The sequence below is a fragment of the Crinia signifera genome, chromosome 2, assembly GCF_055691185.1.
Source record: "Crinia signifera chromosome 2, ASM5569118v1, whole genome shotgun sequence".
NCBI lineage: Eukaryota > Metazoa > Chordata > Amphibia > Anura > Myobatrachidae > Crinia > Crinia signifera.
The window spans coordinates 20,733,601-20,753,305 of NC_139218.1; the positions used below are offsets into that span (position 1 = coordinate 20,733,601).

General features: G+C 43.2%; 1 protein-coding gene across 4 annotated transcripts in view; it reads left to right on the forward strand.

The window, feature by feature from the left end:
• Positions 1–19,705, forward strand: part of ERG (ETS transcription factor ERG) — a 245,445-nt gene that overhangs the window by 213,406 nt on the left and 12,334 nt on the right. For 3 of the 4 annotated variants that reach the window (XM_083171695.1, XM_083171696.1, XM_083171694.1), the window contains 4 exons: positions 9,000–9,151; positions 13,739–13,942; positions 15,315–15,395; positions 17,364–17,435. In XM_083171695.1, the coding sequence (XP_083027821.1) occupies positions 9,000–9,151; positions 13,739–13,942; positions 15,315–15,395; positions 17,364–17,435 (509 nt within the window). The remainder of the gene's footprint in view (positions 1–8,999; positions 9,152–13,738; positions 13,943–15,314; positions 15,396–17,363; positions 17,436–19,705) is intronic. The other variant, XM_083171697.1, reaches the window with a different exon arrangement.

Consider the following 19,705-nt stretch of genomic DNA (forward strand, 5'->3'; position numbering starts at 1 on the left):
TCCTCGTTAACATGTCTAGCAGTGCTCATCACAGTGACTGTAGATAACACTCAGCAATCCTATTATACAATGTTCCCTTCCTCATTACCGTGTCTAGCAGTGCTCATCACAGTGACTGTAGATAACACTCAGCAATCCTATTATACAATGTTCCCTTCCTCATTACCTTGTCTAGCAGCGCTCATCACAGTGACTGTAGATAACACTCAGCAATCCTATTATACATTGTTCCCTTCCTCATTACCGTGTCTAGCAGTGCTCATCACAGTGACTGCAGGTCACCCTCAGCAATCCTATTATACAATATTCCCTTCCTCATTACCTTGTCTAGCAGTGCTCATCACAGTGACTGCAGGTCACCATCAGCAATCCTATTATACAATGTTCCCTTCCTCATTACTGTGTCTAGCAGTGCTCATCACAGTGGCTGCAGGTCACCCTCAGCAATCCTATTATACAATGTTCCCTTCCTCATTACCATGTCTAGCAGTGCTCATTGCAGTGACTGTAGGTCATACCCAGCCATAGATAGATAATAAACATCTGAGTAGAAAACATGTCGCAGAAAGCTTGGATGGAGAAGGAACCATACAGGTAACACACAGGCTATTTAGCATATGGCTACGCGGCAATGAGTGTATTAATGTCAGTAACATCAGTGTAAGTAAATAACGGGACTATGCCCTTCCTAGAAATGCGCCGTGTTGCACGGGCTGCGTCCTCCACGGGCTGCGTCCTCCACGGTTCCAGCTCCCGCCGCCGCCTGTTCCAGGGATTTATTTTGTCAAGTTTCTGCTCTGCTGTAAGATAAACAGCGGAGTGGAAAAGGTGCCCGGAATAGGAATGTTTTCCTGCTTCCATCTGGGCTCGCTGCTTTATTTAGCAGAGAGTCCAGTTACATTCCTGTCCTTGGCATTGCACATCTGGTTTGATGTGGCGGTAAAGAAAGTAGAAAGTCTGGGCGTGCGCCAATCACCTCTGCTAATTTAAGACCCAACATTCACAGGATTTGCTGAGAAGAAGAGACCATTACTCTGTGAGTGGAGGCCGATAAGTCAGCTAAAAACCTGGGGGCATCAGTGGGCACCGAAAAATGTTCTAAATACTCCAGGTCTTCATGAGCATAGTGGTGACATGAAAAGGTCGACATGAGTTTTTTTCATGATTTTGTTTTTAACCGACTTGTCCATACTTTACCATACCAGTGGACATGGAGGAGGAATAGCTGTGCCCGAAACATGCTGAATGCAGCCAGCCATGGGTGGGGGCGCGGTACACTTAGACGGTGCCCATGTCGACATAGGCACAAAAACATGAAAAATTGTGTCGACCCTTGCATTTGCCGACCATGTTCATGTCGACCTTCAGTCACTGTTGACCTAGAGTATGTTGTCACTTTTTGGGTGTCGACCTACACACTGTCAACCATTAGCGAAAAACTCATGTCGTTCTTTTTCCATGTCGAGCCTTTCTGTGTCGACCTATTGCTTGCGTCGACCGTATGACCATGTCGACCTAATGCATGTCAACTTTTTCATGTGTCGACCTTTTGCCTGTCGAATAATAGTGGTTGACCTATTGACTTTCGACCTAATAACTGTCGACCTATTGACGCATACTATTATTTCTATATTACCTAACACGGGGGTTCTCGATCTTGGTCCAGAGGCATCACCAACCTCTGCGACATCCGGGGGCAACAGAGGTGCGTGCTGGTAAAAAAGGGAGTGGCCTCTGTGAGAGGGGGTGTGGCCTCACTTATCGCACTTTATCAGGTACTCTTTACTTAGTTGGGCGCCCGTCGCGGTCATCGCGGGTACATTTATGTCTGGCCGCGACGCGACCGACGCGATGCCCGCGATTTCCCATTGAAACCCATGTTAAACATGGAAATCGTGTCGGTCGCGTCGCGGCCGGCCATAAATGCTCCCGATTTACCATAGGAATCAATGTTAAAAGGCCCGATGGACCCGATTTTACTGTTAAATGGCTCAATGGACCCGATTTGGCCATAGGAATCAATGTTAAATGGGCCACAGAGCCCATTAACCCTTAAATGTCCCCCCAAATTTTTAACGCCACCCCACGATCCACGCCAACCCGAAGCGTGGCGAGCGCAGCGAGCCCGCGAGGGGCGGCGGTACGCGTCCTCCGACCTTTTCATGCCCTACTATCCACTAGGGCGTGGAGTGAGAATATAATAGTGTGGCGAGCGCAGCGAGCCACCGAGCCTGAAGCGTGGCGAGCGCAGCGAGCCCCGCGAGGGGACGCGGATACCTTCACAGTTATACGCGTCCCCTCGCGGGCTTCACAGGTGTCCGTGGCGACGCCGACACCTGTGAAGCCCGCGAGGGGACGCGTCTACCTGTGAAGGTATCCGCGTCCCCTCGCGGGGCTCGCTGCGCTCGCCACGCTTCGGGCTCGGTGGCTCGCTGCGCTCGCCACACTATTCTATTCTCACTCCACGCCCTAGTGGATAGTAGGGCATGAAAAGGTCGGAGGACGCGTACCGCCGCCCCTCGCGGGCTCGCTGCGCTCGCCACGCTTCGGGTTGGCGTGGATCGTGGGGTGGCGATAAAAATTGGGGGGGACATTTAAGGGTTAATTGTGCCTATTTGGGCTCTGTGGCCCATTTATCATTGATTCCTATGGCCAAATCGGGTCCATTGAGGCATTTAACAGTAAAATCGCGGTCAATCAGCCTTTTTAACATTGTTCCCTATGGGAAAATCGCGGGCATCGCGGGCATCCCGATTTACCCGCGATGCCCGCGATGACCGCGATGACCGCGATTTTTACCCCCGACGCCCGCGATTTCAAGCGCTGGCGCCCATCTAGGTAAAGAGTACCCTTTATCACTCTGGGGCTCCCATAGATGCGGGCTCCTATACTGCGACAGGAGCCCTGTGCTGCAGGTAATGTTACCCTTGGCGGGTGACAACCAGGTGCAGCCTGCACCCCTCCTTGTGACGCAGCTGCTCAGGAACCCAAGCAGTTCAGGTTTTCTCACAAGTGAAATAACAAACTCCTCCTGTGAATCTATTAAAACGTCTCAGAGAGTAATGACTACACCTGTGCACCTGCTGGGTGACCTGAAAAAAATTACATATTGGGGTCCTGAGGACCAAGTATGAGAACCACCAGATAATCCAAATTATTATTATTATTGTTATTATTATTATTTTGGCCCCTAGACATGTTATCTGCTCCTACTTTTTTCAAAATGATGTCACTGGAAATAAACACTCATGTATGCCTTTAATCAGGGGTGGCCGAACCGGTCCTCAAGATCTACCAAAAGTCCATGTTTTCCAGGCCACTTGTGGATCCGTAGAATATGTTGGTTAGGAATGAATACAGCACACGTTTTAAAATGTGACAGTTAGTAATGACTGCACCTGTGCACCAGCTTGGTGGTTTGGAAAACTTTAACTGTTGGTAGATCTTGAGGACCGGTTTGGCCACCCCCATTATGAGTTAGGATTATCATACTGACCGTTAAACCAGTACACTCATGAATTACACAGGTTCTGTGGCAGGCTGACTTCAAGCCTGAATTTCACCTGTAGTCACAGAACCTGTGTAATTGATGAAAGTCCCGATTTAAAGTGATAGTACGGTAAGCCACTCATCCTCTAAAGTCTCATATAGTATTTATATATTATATACTAACAACAGGCAAAACATGGCCCCCCCTAATACACCGTATTCCCCACACAGCACACATCACATACACCAGGCGTCCTACTCAGATATTCTGAAATTACACCAACAAAAATATTTCAAAAGGAAAACAAATCCGTCTCTGCCGACATGTTACCTGATCTGTGAAAGGAGCGAGACATGCAAAGCGATGAATGGAAAGTTATTTGTATGAATCAGCCCACATATATTTCACATAACCCAGCACTAAAATATATCTGCCGTTACCTGGGAAGGGCAGAGATCTACAGCTGGGGCTGTTGTAAGGGGCCCATAGATCACGTGATCATGGCCTCTATACATGCAGTTTAGTTCTATGTACACACTGCAGCTGATGCAGGGTACTGTACTTCTGTGTACACACTGCAGCTGATGCACGGTACTGTACTTCTGTGTACACACTGCAGCTGATGCAGGGTACTGTACTTCTGTGTACACACTGCAGCAGATGCACTGTACTGTACTTCTGTGTACACACTGCAGCTGATGCACAGTACTGTTCTTCTGTGTACACACTGCAGCTGATGCTGGGTACTGTACTTCTGTGTACACACTGCAGCTGATGCTGGGTACTGTACTTCTGTGTGCACACTGCAGCTGATGCATGGTACTGTACTTCTGTGTACACACTGCAGCTGATGCAGGGTACTGTACTTCTGTGTGCACACTGCAGCTGATGCAGGGTACTGTACTTCTGTGTACACACTGCAGCTGATGCAGGGTACTGTACTTCTGTGTGCACACTGCAGTGGATGCACGGTACTGTACTTCTGTGTGCACCCTGCAGCTGATGCAGGGTACTGTACATCTGTGTGCACACTGCAGCTGATGCAGGGTACTGTACTTCTGCGTGCACACTGCAGCGGATGCACGGTACTGTACTTCTGTGTACACACTGCGGCTGATGCAGGGTACTGTACTTCTGTGTGCACACTGCAGTGGATGCACGGTACTGTACTTCTGTGTGCACCCTGCAGCTGATGCAGGGTACTGTACATCTGTGTGCACACTGCAGCTGATGCAGGGTACTGTACTTCTGCGTGCACACTGCAGCGGATGCACGGTACTGTATTTCTGTGTGCACACTGCAGCTGATGCACGGTACTGTACTTCTGTGTGCACCCTGCAGCGGATTCACGGTACTGTACTTCTGTGTGCACACTGCAGCTGATGCAGTGTACTGTACTTCTGTGTACACACTGCAGCTGATGCAGGGTACTGTGCTTCTGTGTACACACTGCAGCTGATGCAGGGTACTGTACTTCTGTGTGCACACTGCAGCTGATGCACGGTACTGTACTTCTGTGTGCACACTGCAGCTGATGCACGGTACTGTACTTCTGTGTACACACTGCAGCTGATGCACGGTACTGTACTTCTGTGTGCACACTGCAGCTGATGCAGGGTACTGTACTTCTGTGTACACACTGCAGCAGATGCACTGTACTGTACTTCTGTGTACACACTGCAGCTGATGCACAGTACTGTACTTCTGTGTACACACTGCAGCTGATGCTGGGTACTGTACTTCTGTGTACACACTGCAGCTGATGCTGGGTACTGTACTTCTGTGTGCACACTGCAGCTGATGCATGGTACTGTACTTCTGTGTACACACTGCAGCTGATGCAGGGTACTGTACTTCTGTGTGCACACTGCAGCTGATGCAGGGTACTGTACTTCTGTGTACACACTGCAGCTGATGCAGGGTACTGTACTTCTGTGTGCACACTGCAGTGGATGCACGGTACTGTACTTCTGTGTGCACCCTGCAGCTGATGCAGGGTACTGTACATCTGTGTGCACACTGCAGCTGATGCAGGGTACTGTACTTCTGCGTACACACTGCAGCAGATGCACTGTACTGTACTTCTGTGTACACACTGCGGCTGATGCAGGGTACTGTACTTCTGTGTGCACACTGCAGTGGATGCACGGTACTGTACTTCTGTGTGCACCCTGCAGCTGATGCAGGGTACTGTACATCTGTGTGCACACTGCAGCTGATGCAGGGTACTGTACTTCTGCGTGCACACTGCAGCGGATGCACGGTACTGTATTTCTGTGTGCACACTGCAGCTGATGCACGGTACTGTACTTCTGTGTGCACCCTGCAGCGGATTCACGGTACTGTACTTCTGTGTGCACACTGCAGCTGATGCAGTGTACTGTACTTCTGTGTACACACTGCAGCTGATGCAGGGTACTGTGCTTCTGTGTACACACTGCAGCTGATGCAGGGTACTGTACTTCTGTGTGCACACTGCAGCTGATGCACGGTACTGTACTTCTGTGTGCACACTGCAGCTGATGCACGGTACTGTACTTCTGTGTACACACTGCAGCTGATGCTGGGTACTGTACTTCTGTGTGCACACTGCCAGAGGCGGAACTACCATTGGTGCAGCAGGTGCATTGCACCGGGGCCCCTGAGGACTAAGGGGCCCATTGCTGTCTAGACCAGCAGCTTGTACCCCTGTCACCCAAGGGTGTGGGGCCTAAATTGTTCTTTTGCACCTGGGCCCAGCACTCACAAGTTCCGCCCCTGCACACTGCAGCTGATGCAGTGTACTGTACTTCTGTGTGCACACTGCTGCTGATGCACGGTACTGTACTTCTGTGTGCACACTGCAGCTGATGCACGGTACTGTACTTCTGTGTGCACACTGCAGCTGATGCACGGTACTGTACTTCTGTGTACACACTGCAGCTGATGCACGGTACTGTACTTCTGTGTGCACCCTGCAGCGGATGCACGGTACTGTACTTCTGTGTACACACTGCAGCTGATGCAGGTACTGTACTTCTGTGTACACACTGCAGCTGATGCAGGGTACTGTGCTTCTGTTACACACTGCAGCTGATGCAGGGTACTGTACTTCTGTGTGCACACTGCAGCTGATGCAGGGTACTGTACTTCTGTGTACACCCTGCAGCGGATGCACGGTACTGTACTTCTGTGTGCACACTGCAGCGGATGCAGTGTACTGTACTTCTGTGTAAACACTGCAGCTGATGCAGGGTACTGTACTTCTGTGTGCACACTGCAGCTGATGCAGGGTACTGTGCCAGCTTGTACACATCATACTTATCTACTTCTCCTGTAATGTTTGGGAGACTTCAGAGTCTCAGGTGACTCTCCCGCATACCTGGAAAAGTGAGTGAGTGTCCTGGATGCTGTTTATGCTTTACAATTATCACTGAATCAATTTACAACAGAATTGTGTAAGGGGTACAAGACCACTTTGGGCATTAATTGTAAGGGGCACTACTAATCTAGGAATTGGGTATAAGTGACACTAATGTTTTGCTTAACTTGAATAATGGGCATTGCTATTTGTAATAACATGAATATGGAACACTACTATGCAGTGTAATCTAAATCAGGGGCACTACATTCGGCGTAATGTTACTATGATTCTGATACTGTGTGGCATAATTTGAATTAGGGGTACTATTGTGTGACCACTTTTATAAAGTATGGAGGGTAGGGTACAAATTTATAGTTTTCAGGGAGGGTCATAAACCCTGGCTCTGCCTAATGGGGGGGGGGGGGGTCGTGGCCAGGGGAATGAGTTCCAACAACCCCTCCAGGGCCACTTTGTTGAGCCCTGTCCCTGGAATATGTTATACTCTCTCCCAGGTAATATGTTATACTACTCTCTCCTGGGCAATTTGATTTTTGATATGAAGGGGAAAAAAGGAGGTATGTACAGTGAACTTGTCAACTGATTGGATGGTAGTGCTGCCCAACAAACAGCACATCTAATAAATATAGGTAGTGCCAACAAGATGCAGACAGTCAGTGTTCACAATAAAATAACATTTATCACACCAAAAACATACTTATATGCTTAGTGATGAATTCACACAAGGTCAAATTGCATTTGGAATTTATTGCATAGTCATCACATTAATATGTATACCGTGCTGAGCGAGAAGAAAATAAATGTCACAGCGAATATATAGTTGCAATCAAATAACCCCATATTGCAGACAGCAATGCTAGTATTAATATTTGCAAAACTTCCCAAAATACATTGTTACTGATGTTATACAGAAATATGTATACTGTCTATAACAGTTTAGGCAGCATAAGCTAAAAAAGCTCTTGGACAGCCGCTGTTCTTTGACTTGTTTACTAAAATTGTCACCGCTGGGCTCCCTTTTGTCATAGATTAATGTTTCATGCGCCTAAACCTTCCTTGACAAAAGCTAAAAAAAATCCATCAAAATCCATCCAGTGGTTTCCGAGGTTAGCCCGAACAGACAAATACGGGGGCATTGTGTTATTTTATGGAGAGATGATACCAGAACTCACCTTTTGTACATGTTAATTACAGATATCAACTTCACTTTTGTGTTCTAGATACTGTACAATATTAGCTTCTCTTGTACTATTCTATGCCACTGTGTACTGCACTGTACCATCCTATGCCACTGGGGGTTCTTCTGGTGCATTCGCTCCCCCGTGTATTCGTATGCGCATGTACAGAGGCAGGGTGCGTGCGGCCACGGCGGACAGGGTATTTGCTGCGCGCACGCACTCAAGTGGGGGCATGGAGGGGCGTGAGGCGGTGGGCCGGGCCATTTACATATGGGAACGTTCAGCATTTCATGGGCGTTTCCATGAAAATGCTGGCATGCAAATGCCCCAATGGTGCGGGGGGAAGGGGGGGCAGCTGACATCACCGGATGTCAGCTTCCCACCCACTTCCTCCAGAGCATCCACACATATGTAAGTGGCTTGAGAATGCCGCTATGATCTCACTAGGCTGCCAATGGGTGTTACTGTGTAATCGCCCTTGCGAATTACAGGCAGCCAGGCCACCATTCGCAAGGCGAGGTTTGGTGGACTCACAAGGCTGCAAATTTGCAGCCTTGCGAATCAACCAGAATAACCCACTATGTACTGTTCTGTGATACCATGTGCTATCCTAGGCAACTATGTACTGTTCTATAATACCATGTGCTATCCTAGGCAACTATGTACTGTTTTGTGATACCATGTGCTATCCTAGGCAACTATGTACTGTTCTGTGATACCATATGCTATCCTAGGCAACTATGTACTGTTCTACAATTACAATGTGCTATCCTAGGCAACTATGTACTGTTCTGTGATACCATGTGCTAACCTGTGCCACTGTGTACTGCTTGGGTATCACCACGTACTATCCTGTTCCACTGTGTTCTGTTCTGTGACACTACAGAGAACCCGGGAAGCAGTAATGCCCTGTTGCCAAACACAGTAACTCATGTATATTCATTATTTTATAATTCTTGTCTCCCTTAAGGAACTCCCCGGACGACTGCAGCATCGCCAAAGGGGGCAAGATGAGCAGCGGATCTGAGAATATTGGAATGAATTACAGCAGCTACATAGAAGAGAAACACATCCCACCCCCCAACATGACAACCAATGAACGAAGAGTAATTGTGCCAGCTGGTAAGCCCTCATTCCGCTGTATGTCAGATATGCGGTGGCAGGGTGGGGCACAGTGGTTGGTTGGGGCACATTTCTTTCCTCTCATTGCACAGCTTAGCTTGCAGCCCAGAATCTGAAAGTGACAGTCACAATCTGAGGACATTACATTTACAGGCATGTTATGATTTTGATATACAGTACAGTTATATATATTCCCCCATTAAATAAACAATATGTTTTCCAATACAGCCTTATACAACTTTGAGATTAATTACACTATTCAAATAATCCATGTACATGTACACAATAGGCACCTTTAGCTGCCTGAGTTTTCTACTGACTTATAACGGACAGTCAGTTCCTTCCTTTCAGGTGATTAAATCCAATTAATAGTTGATTTGTACACTAGGGCATACAGTACTTGCCTATCTTTAAAATCTCCTCTCTGGGAGAACATTACTAGGCTCCACCCTCAAATTGCCACCATTCGTGGGAAGGGGTGGGCTAAATGGAGTGGATTTGCATAATTAAACCACGCCCCTCCATTCCCTGTGATCAACTCATCCTGCCTGCTTCATCGAGCAGCGAGTGAGATAAAATAGATCAGGACAATCTTCTGTGAGTGCAGAGGATCCCGTGTGCAAGTCACCTGCTGCATACCTCCCAACATAACCCATTCCAGGACTGCCAAAATGCTCCTGAACTTCCTGCTAGTGGCAGTTGCAGCGGCGGGACTGCACCACTGTTCAAAATTCAAATAGGGGAACCACACCTGACAGTGAGTCCCTGGCTGTGTTGTTTAGGGTGACAGTTGGGGGGACTCCCCTATCTGAATTTTGGACTGTGCTGCAGCCCCGGATCTGCAACTGCCACTGGCATGGAAGTCCAGGAACAGACCATCTTGTCTCTCCCGAAATGGGTCATGTTGGGAGGTGTGATGCCAATGATGCGTAAGAATTGCAGCAACGATTGCAGTAAAGGACAAATCTGTATATTGTATAGTATGTAACCAGCTTTAGAAGTTAGGACCATCTTAAATATCCCCATCACCATGTACAGTAACTCTGATGCCGAGCAACAGAAACAACGGTAAATTGCCAATACTATCTTATTATTCGTAAGCTGCTGATCTCCGCCAGACACCCCCGCTGAGATCAGACGCTCGTCTTCATCAGAAAACAGAATAAAAAATATGCTTTCAGTTAAACAATCTCGCCGTGCAGACAATATTGACCTCAGAAACTTTGTAAACATGTATTTTAGGAACTGATTGTTTTTCTAAGTTCACTTCTTCTGCAGACACTTTGGCAGGAAGATTTCATCCTAAATTTATATTACCACCCGTTCTCTTGGCGCTGCGCAATTTCGGGTGTTGTCTATTGCACTTGTATTTATCTAAATCATTTTTTGTAGTGTAATTGGGCCAGAGTTCTTTTAATTAATTAATTGTAAGTCAAATAAGAGACCAATTCTAATATTTCTACATACCGTTACAAATGTGATCGCTCTTGGAGCTGCCTAGTGTATTCTGGGTATTTATTTTCTGTTATTGAAAGCAGGACATTTTGTGTCCTAGAAGGATTGGGCGCAGCCCGGCAGCTGTCTGACATCCAGGTGTTCTGCGATCTGCAGAGCTTCGCCGCCTAGACTCTGCTTGCTCAGCAAAGGACGGGATCACCGGCACAGCCAAGCGCATACTTTCCTCAATAGCTAATTGTCCAGATTGACTTTAAAGTCTCTAAACTGTGTAAATACATATAACTAATCACTTCAAGGCCGCAAAAATAATATTATGAACTTTGGCAGCTGGGAAGTTATCCCGAACTGAAAATAGCATTTGCAGAGCTTTTAGTATTCGACCGTTTTCTTAGCACCATGAGTGTAATTATATAATATATTAACACCGTAAAAGGCTCATTTGAAAAGAGGAAGGGGTCTGCTTTACGAAAGAAGCGGATCACAAACTTGGTTCACTTAGAGGTCTATTTACTAAACATGGACAGAGATAACGGGGAGATAAAGTTCCAATCATCCAGCTCCAGTCATTTTTCAACACAGACTTTATCCCTGTCCACTTTTTCTCTTTCGAAGGCTTTAGTACATAGATCCCTTAGTTTCTTTTCCAGTATATTGCACATACTGCATGTAATGTACGGCACTCCAGCTGTCGGGAGGGGACAGGTCCCAGCATACCCTACAATTTGAGGCTTGTTAATCATATGAGCAGGGTCTGATTGGCTGTTATAGCACATACTTATGCCATGTTTGCAATCTTGACATCTAGAACTATTATGGTATAGTATGTTTGGTACAATCCCAGAACAAATATTTTGGCATAGTTATAAGGTTTGTTATGTGTTAAGCCACTCCTAAATTACTACGCTTATATACAGTACCTGATCCATGTACTCTGCCACCAAAGCCTGATCTTTGGCTCTCATTTGTAGAATTCTTCAAATAATAAAAACAGAATTCTGTAATTTAGTTTATCTGTTCTAGGCAAGGTCATAACTACAATGCTATGGGGCCACCTTCCCTGTCACAGTTACATGTGTTATATACAGGGGTGTAGTTACCATAGGTGCAGGGGGTGCAGCTGCTATGGGGCCCAGAGCTGAGAGGGGCCACCTTCCCTGTTACAGTTACATGTGTTATATACAGGGGTGTAGCTACCATAGATGCAGGGGGAACAGCTGCTATGGGGCCCAGAGCTGAGAGGGGCCACCTTCCCTGTCACAGTTACATGTGTTATATACAGGGGTGTAACTACCATAGGTGCACAGAGTACAGCTGCTATGGGGCCCAGAGCTGAGAGGGGCCACCTTTCCTGTCACAGTTACATGTGTTATATACAGGGATGTAGCTACCATAGGTGCAGGGAGTACCGTTGCTATGGGGCCCAGAGCTGAGAGGGGCCACCTTCCCTGTCACAGTTACATGTGTTAAGTACATGGTGTAGCTACCATAGGTGCAGCTGCTATGGGGCCCATAGCTACAATGGGCCCACATACCCTGTACAATTACATGTGTTATAAATGTTTTCCACCATTGGTTGGAACATAGGTCCTGTTATAAACTTTTGCTATGGGGCCTTCAACTATCTAGTTAAGCCACTGATTCCAGGTAACCTTGGATTCTGCATGATAATTAGAAAGGGGTTCCTATTGATTATAGCAAGGGGAGTGGACCATAATTGTATAATCCATGGCTGGGCCACTAGTCTTTCAGTTATTTTGTGCCCCCTCTGGCACGTTAATCTTTCACCCCACTACATCTCACGTTTAGAAAACAGAGCCTATGACATGATTCACACTTTCAGTATTCACACAAACAAATATACCCAGTGGAAATAAAGTCTGCTGACCTCTTTTCTCACCAATCCGTCTACATTTTCTCTTTTGAAATAGCGCTGGTGCTCTATTAGTCTTCTCCTCCCCCCCCCCCCCCCCTCCATTGCCTCAGAACAAACTGCAGCTGAGTACGATTGCGCCTTGATGCGACATAGAGTACAAAGTTCCTTTAATAATTTCAACCCTCCAGTGCAGGTAACAGCGTCTCAGAAAAAAAATTGACAGTTGATCAGTCCTTGTGGGGCCACCGGGCTTCAGCCTAATAGATAATATGAGCCTCTGGAGTGGATTACTGGCTGAGCAAACTGCTTATGCTATGGGTATCCCATTTCTAATAGGGTACAGAGTAAGTGTCTGTCTTTTAGCTCCATAACCAGTAAAATTGGGTGTAGTGTACACCGTCCGTCACTGGTCATGTTGGTATTCTAGTATAAACTTAAGTCATGTAAGAAATGACAGTAATGTACAATGGCTGGCAGGTTTGCAAGTAGAAAAATGATTCTTTAAGTGCCGGTCTTACTGGTCTATAGAGAAATTCTGAACTAAGAAAACAACATATGTTTCTGTAACAGGACGTCCTGAAGGAAATCACCAAGAATGAGACTTCCTATATACATTTTCAAAGTAGAGAATGGAGGTGCTCTCGACATAATGAAAGTATTAAACAAAGGTCCATTGTCATTAAATGCTGCTGCACTTTTATTAAATACTATATCACTTTGTTTAATATTACTCGCATTGTGGGGAATGTGTCACTCGGGTGTACAGTAAGCTTATACTGTATTTTCTGCTCTTAATAATATTTATGTTTAACGATTTAAGAACAAACCATTCCCACATAATTCATTACAATGTTCATATAGCTATACAGACTGTAGCTACCATGAACAATGTATAGGTCCCGAAGCCAGTCTTTAGGTAAATCAGTGAACATTCTTATGCTTACGTTGACCTAATGACCCCATGTTGACCTTCAGTCACATCAACCTTGATGCGTGTCGATTTTCAGTGGTCAACCTAATGCATTTCGACCTTCCTATTGTCAACCCTATGGCCCGTACAGGCTAGACCAACCTGTAGCCAATCAGTGCATTAGAACAGTTTTAAAGTTAGAACAGCCTAAAGCCTATTGGACCATTCATAGTTCTATAGTTCTCTGCAGCCAATCAAAACATTAAAGATAAAGTTAATTTTTTTTTTTTTTTTAATGCTTGGTGTCCCATTTATTGGTGTTATTAATATATCTAATTTATTTCAGACCCTACCTTGTGGAGCACAGATCATGTACGACAGTGGCTGGAATGGGCCATAAAAGAATATGGACTCCCAGATGTTGACGTGATGCTTTTCCAAAACATAGATGGGAAAGAACTATGCAAAATGACCAAAGAGGAATTCCACCGGCTAACCCCAAGCTATAATGCCGACATTCTACTCTCGCATCTTCACTACCTCAGAGAAAGTAAGACAGTAACTTACCGTAGCGCGTATCACCGACCATTACAAATATTTGTGTTATCACATCATCTTTTATAGTACAACTGAGCATTTAATTTTTTTTTTTGCATTTGTGAATTTATGGTGAATATAAATGTATACTGGATAATTTGGGTTTTCTGAGTTGATTCTGTTTTTGGAAAATAACTAATTTTGTACATTAATATGGAGCTTTTATATGTAACATTATTTAATACCATATTATATTTTTAAATGGTTGAGGATCTGCATACATAAATCAATGCAAATACCAAAGTCTGTAACAATATGCTCTACTTATAGAATCAGAACAGTGAAAAATTATTTATTGCAATAAAACACCTCAATACTTTTGAGAATATGGAATTCAACTTTGCAAAAAAGATTTTTTTTTTAACAGAGGTCACAGAAGGTATCCTTTTATACTTAAAATTCAGAATATACCACCAAAAAGGTCACATTTGTACACATTTGGAAAGATACTTGCTGGGTATCATCCGCAAACACTGCATGTGAATACAGTGCATAAACACCACTTCATACAACCAGCGTCACTCCGGTTTCACAATGAGGTAATGTGAATCTTAATTTAAAAGCAATCTGTCAATGCCTTTAATCAGTGTTCATTATGGCTTGATAAAAACGCAGATTAAAGGCATTGAATTGTTGCTTTCAAATTAAGACTCGTGTTACTTCATTGTGAGACCGTAGTCGCGCCACAAACACACACACGCATATATATATATATATATATATATTTATTTAAAATGTAATCAATGAACTTACTGTCATATAAGTTGATAATTCATTAGGAATTCAGTTTAAAAAAAAAACAATCATTTCTAAATAGAAAAAAGTTAAGATTTTGTAAGTTATATTATATATTTGCTATAATCATCATCAATAGCATGATTTTTATATTCGGAATAATAATTGTATTAAATGGCCATTGCAGCAGTAATAATAATAATCAAAAAAATAATAAAACACTTTTATTATTTATAATAATAATAATAATAGTACAGAGAGAGTAAAGGCTGACATTGTAGTTATCTTAATGCAATACTAAGAACAACAAATCTCAGGCTTATCATTTATTATACCATTCAAATCTCATAATACTTTTTGGATTACTAAGTAATATATTTTAAATCTTCCAACACTGTTCTATCAGAGTAAGGAACTCGTAATATATATATATATATATATATATATATATATATATAGTGGCATGATCATCTCCAAAATATTGCAGAAAAATATTAAACATAAGTTATTGATTTTTCAAACTTCTAGCTGACCTTTAAGACCTCTCGATTTTATTTTTCAATTTGGTGTTGCTTTGTTTTGTTTTGTAGCTCCTCTTCCACATTTGACTTCAGATGATGTTGATAAGGCCTTACAAAACTCGCCACGATTAATGCATGCTAGAAATACAGGTAATAAAGGCACCTTTGCCAGTTCTGTGAGTCTGTTGGATTAAAACAAATTTATATTGTTACATTTTTCTGTTACAGTTTCATTTGTTATTTAAACTAACTTAGCTCTCAAAAATTTGCATGGAGTTTGGTTAGATTTGAAGACACTCATAAAAAAAAATTCTTACAGTAAGTGTTCATAATTATCAAAAAAGTATATTAAAATATTATTTAAATGTTGTATTTAGTTTCTCAATGTAGTGTGTCAAAAATAACCTAATAATTTTAACAGTAAATATATTTAATTAAAATAACTGCCTGTTAAAACTGGACACCTATTTTCTTGAGTTAATATTTAATTTTTTTTTTTTTAGTACAACTATAATTAACATTTAAATATTTTGTCCCTAAAAGTAAAAAAATATATCTGGGGTAATTTGGCATTTTTCATAGCAGAAAAAATCAGAGCAATTGCTGTTACACCAAAACATATTGGGGCTTATTTTAGTTGAGTCACTCCTCTGCGCGTTCGCACAGGGTAGTGTCGTTTTTGTTCTGCGCATGCGCTGGGTGCGAGCGGGCATGTAGAACTGCTGGTTCACTGTTCTGTTTGCACCTAGCAGTGCGGACAGGGGGCGTTGGGCTGTGCCCATGGGAATTCCCAGTGTTTCATGGGTTTTCCCATGAAAACACTGGGTGTTCCCATGCAAATTAGGCAGTGATGCGGGTTCCGGGGGCGGGCAGCTGCCTGTCCTGTTCCCGTACAGGGAGCATGCACAGCTAAGACACCGGGTAGTGTCTTCGTTTTGCGTGCGCCTTCCTAATCATTCGATGGTCACTGACCATCTAATGATTTGGCCCCAACACCCAAGGCTGCGAATGGATGTTTATGCAAAACATCCATTCTCAGCCATGTGGGGAACTTGGCGAGCGAGGGGGAGGCATGCGGTTGTGGAAGCTGTTTTATCCACATGCAATGCTGCAAATTTCGTAGCGTTGCACGTGGACCAGAATAAGGTCCATAATACAGTGCACAATGTGTACTTCCTGTTTACACCTTTTAACTAAGATTTTTTACTTTCGCCTCCAAATGTGGCTCTTTTGGGACTCACGTATATCTTAAATAACCCATGACATCATAAGGACATTGCGCTCCTTTTATTTTAAAAGAAACCCAACTTTTTTACTATTTTACTATTTTATTTACATCATTTTCTGTTTATGCAAATAAAATACATAAATGGGCGACTCTTCTTTACCGCCACATACAATGTATTAATTTTAGGTTTCAAGCACAACTGCTAAAACAGAAAAAGCTTAAAAAATGTGCACTCGCCACAACAAATCTCGTTTCTACATTTGATAGAAGAATCTGCTATAGTTATACACCAAATCCCCATGTAATGCCCCAGTGCCGTTATTTGTTAATTCCAGCTGATCTTACAGTATATTAAGGTGAAAATATATACCCCATTACAACAACACCATTGTGGTAATACATGCGTCACTATAATTGTTTGACTTAACAGAAAGAATCCTTTACTGTGGAATTTCACTTTTTCGTGTTATCAAAGATTAACCTTCTGTTGCCATAGGCAACTTCGTTCACATTTTCAAAACTCCTACGATTTTGTAAAACAAAAATTGTCAGTAACACCTCTGTCGGTAAATTTCAAAAATTTACTGTAAATATTATTTAAAAGATCTTGTGTTTTCTAAATAAATCAATGTGTCATTAGTGTAGATGTGATCATCTCTCTTCATAATGGCTTATTACATACTGAAAATAGGCAGAGTATTCTCATATGCAATATTATCCTCCGAGGATTTCTTGGGAATAAACGTTACAAATCTGGTATATAACCATAATATGGTGATTAAATAATGACATATACATATAAAGCCTTGGAAACTAATTAATTATCTGAAAGTTACAATATTGGATGCAAAAAGCAGTTCATCCTGATGATGATGTCATTTTTTTTGTAGGAGGAGCAACTTTTATATTTCCAAACACATCAGTTTATCCTGAAGCAACGCAGAGAATCAGCAACAGACCAGGTATTGTGTTAATTTTTTTTGTTTTATATGTTTTTAAATTTTTCAATTGTAAGTGTTTCAAAAAGTTAAATCGCAGAAAAAAAAAATAATTGTTTTGGTACATGATAACCATTTTATTGCGACTCTCTTCTATACCCCAGCATAATGCACAGCATTTTACATAAAGGAGTATATTTTATTAAATTGGAATTTGTTGTGCTGTTTAAAAACTGTTAATTAAAATATATATATATATTTTCTACCATCCCTTAGCGGTTCAGTTTGTGGGAATAAAGAGCAGTAATATTGCTAAACACTGCTGGTACAGGTCGGGTCTCCCTTATCCGTGTATTCCAAAAACCAAAACATTCGGAAAACTGTGTTTTTTTAGAATAATTTGGGGGTTCTTTTTGTTTCCCCCCACACCCACCCCTTTTTTTCATACTTACCTTGTCCCCTAATGTCCACGGCGGTCCCAGGGGTGCATTGCATGAGTGCGCGGTCACGCCGGTGATGTAACTCGCACAATGCACCCCTTGGACCAGAGATACCACTGAAGAGGATCCTGAAGGCCGCCGTGGACACCAGGGGACACAGTGGACATCGGGGGACAATCAGGGCACCAGGGGACCAGGTAAGTATGGGGGAAAAAAAATATTCCAAAATCCTAAAAAAAAAATCCCTTCTCCAAAATGCTTGTGGTCCCGAGCATTTCGGATAAGGGATACTCAACCTGTATTATTATTACAAATATGTCAGAATGACAGAGAGTGGTGGCATTGAAAATTAGTGGATTAGTAAATATACTACAGAATATTTAATTTCTCGCATCACTCTCAAAGTGAAGTTTACAGTATAAACTCAAAGGCACAGGTTGATTTTGCCAGAAGCCAATTAACTTGCCAGGATGCTCTTGGACTGTATGGAAATGCACTAAACGGAACCCCATGTTTTGCTTTTTAGAATTCATAATTGAGTGAATTAAGTGAAAATAATAAAAATTAACCTATGTACGCTCAAAGTGGAGACTTTAGCTGATGCATATTACAGTATGTGATAATGAGAGATAAATATCCAGCCAATCACCTGCTAACTGCCATGTTACAGGCTGTGTTTGAAAAAAGTCAGTAAGGAGCTGATTGGCTGGACGTTTATCTCTCTTTATCACCCTTGCATTTATCTCTTGTTAAGACTTAATACATCTGCCCCTCTGTGTCCTACTTGTCAGAGAAAAGTGTTATATAAATAACAAGTATTTTTATTATTACTACAGGTTGAGTATACATTATCCAAAATGCTCGGGACCACAAGCATTTTGGATAAGGGATTTTTTCGGTTTTTGGAATATTTTTATTTCTATACTTACCTGGTCCCCTGGTGGTGCCCCGATGGTCCCCCGACGTCCATAGTGTCCACCGGCATCCACGGCAGCCTTCAGGATCCTCTTCAGTGGCATCTCCGGTCCTGGGGGTGCATTGCTCGAGTGTGCGGTCACACCGGCGACATCACTCGTGCAATACATCCCTGGGACCAGAGATGCCGCTGAAACGGATCCCAGAGGCTGCCGTGGACATCGGGAGACGAGGTAGGTATGAAAAAAAGGGGTGGTGGTGGGTGGGGAAACAAAACCAAAATATTCTGAAAAAACTGTTTTTGGAATACACGGATAAGGGAGACTGGACCTGTATTATATTTGTCATTGGTTTCAAGTGAATTTATAGGCTGAATTCTCAATTATGTAACTGACCCCAAGTGCATTTATGGGCTACTTTCTCAATGATGTCACTGGTTCCAAGTGAATTTATAGACTGCATTCTCAGTAATGTCACTAAACCCAAGTGCATTTATGGGCTACTTTCTCAATGATGTCACTGGTTCCAAGTGAATTTATAGGCTGCATTCTCAGTGATGTCACTGGCCCAAAAGGATTTATGGGCTGTATTCTCAGTGATGTCACCAGCCCCAAGTGGATTTATAGGCTGCATTTTCAGTGATGCCACTGGCCCCAAGTGAATTAATACTCTGCATTCTCGGTGATGTCACGGGTTCCAAGTGAATATATAGGCTTCATTCTCAGTGATGTCACTGGTTCTAAGTTGATTTAATGGTATTCTCATTAATATTAGACCAGCCCATAACATTCTGTGCAGATAATATAACCTATGGTAACACTGGGAATCTGCTGTCAGCTGATAGTTGTGTATTCTTTGTTGATATATACATAGAATATTTGATCATTCTACACTATCTGTCAGAATAGTTGGTACAAATAAACTCATTAATATGTATAC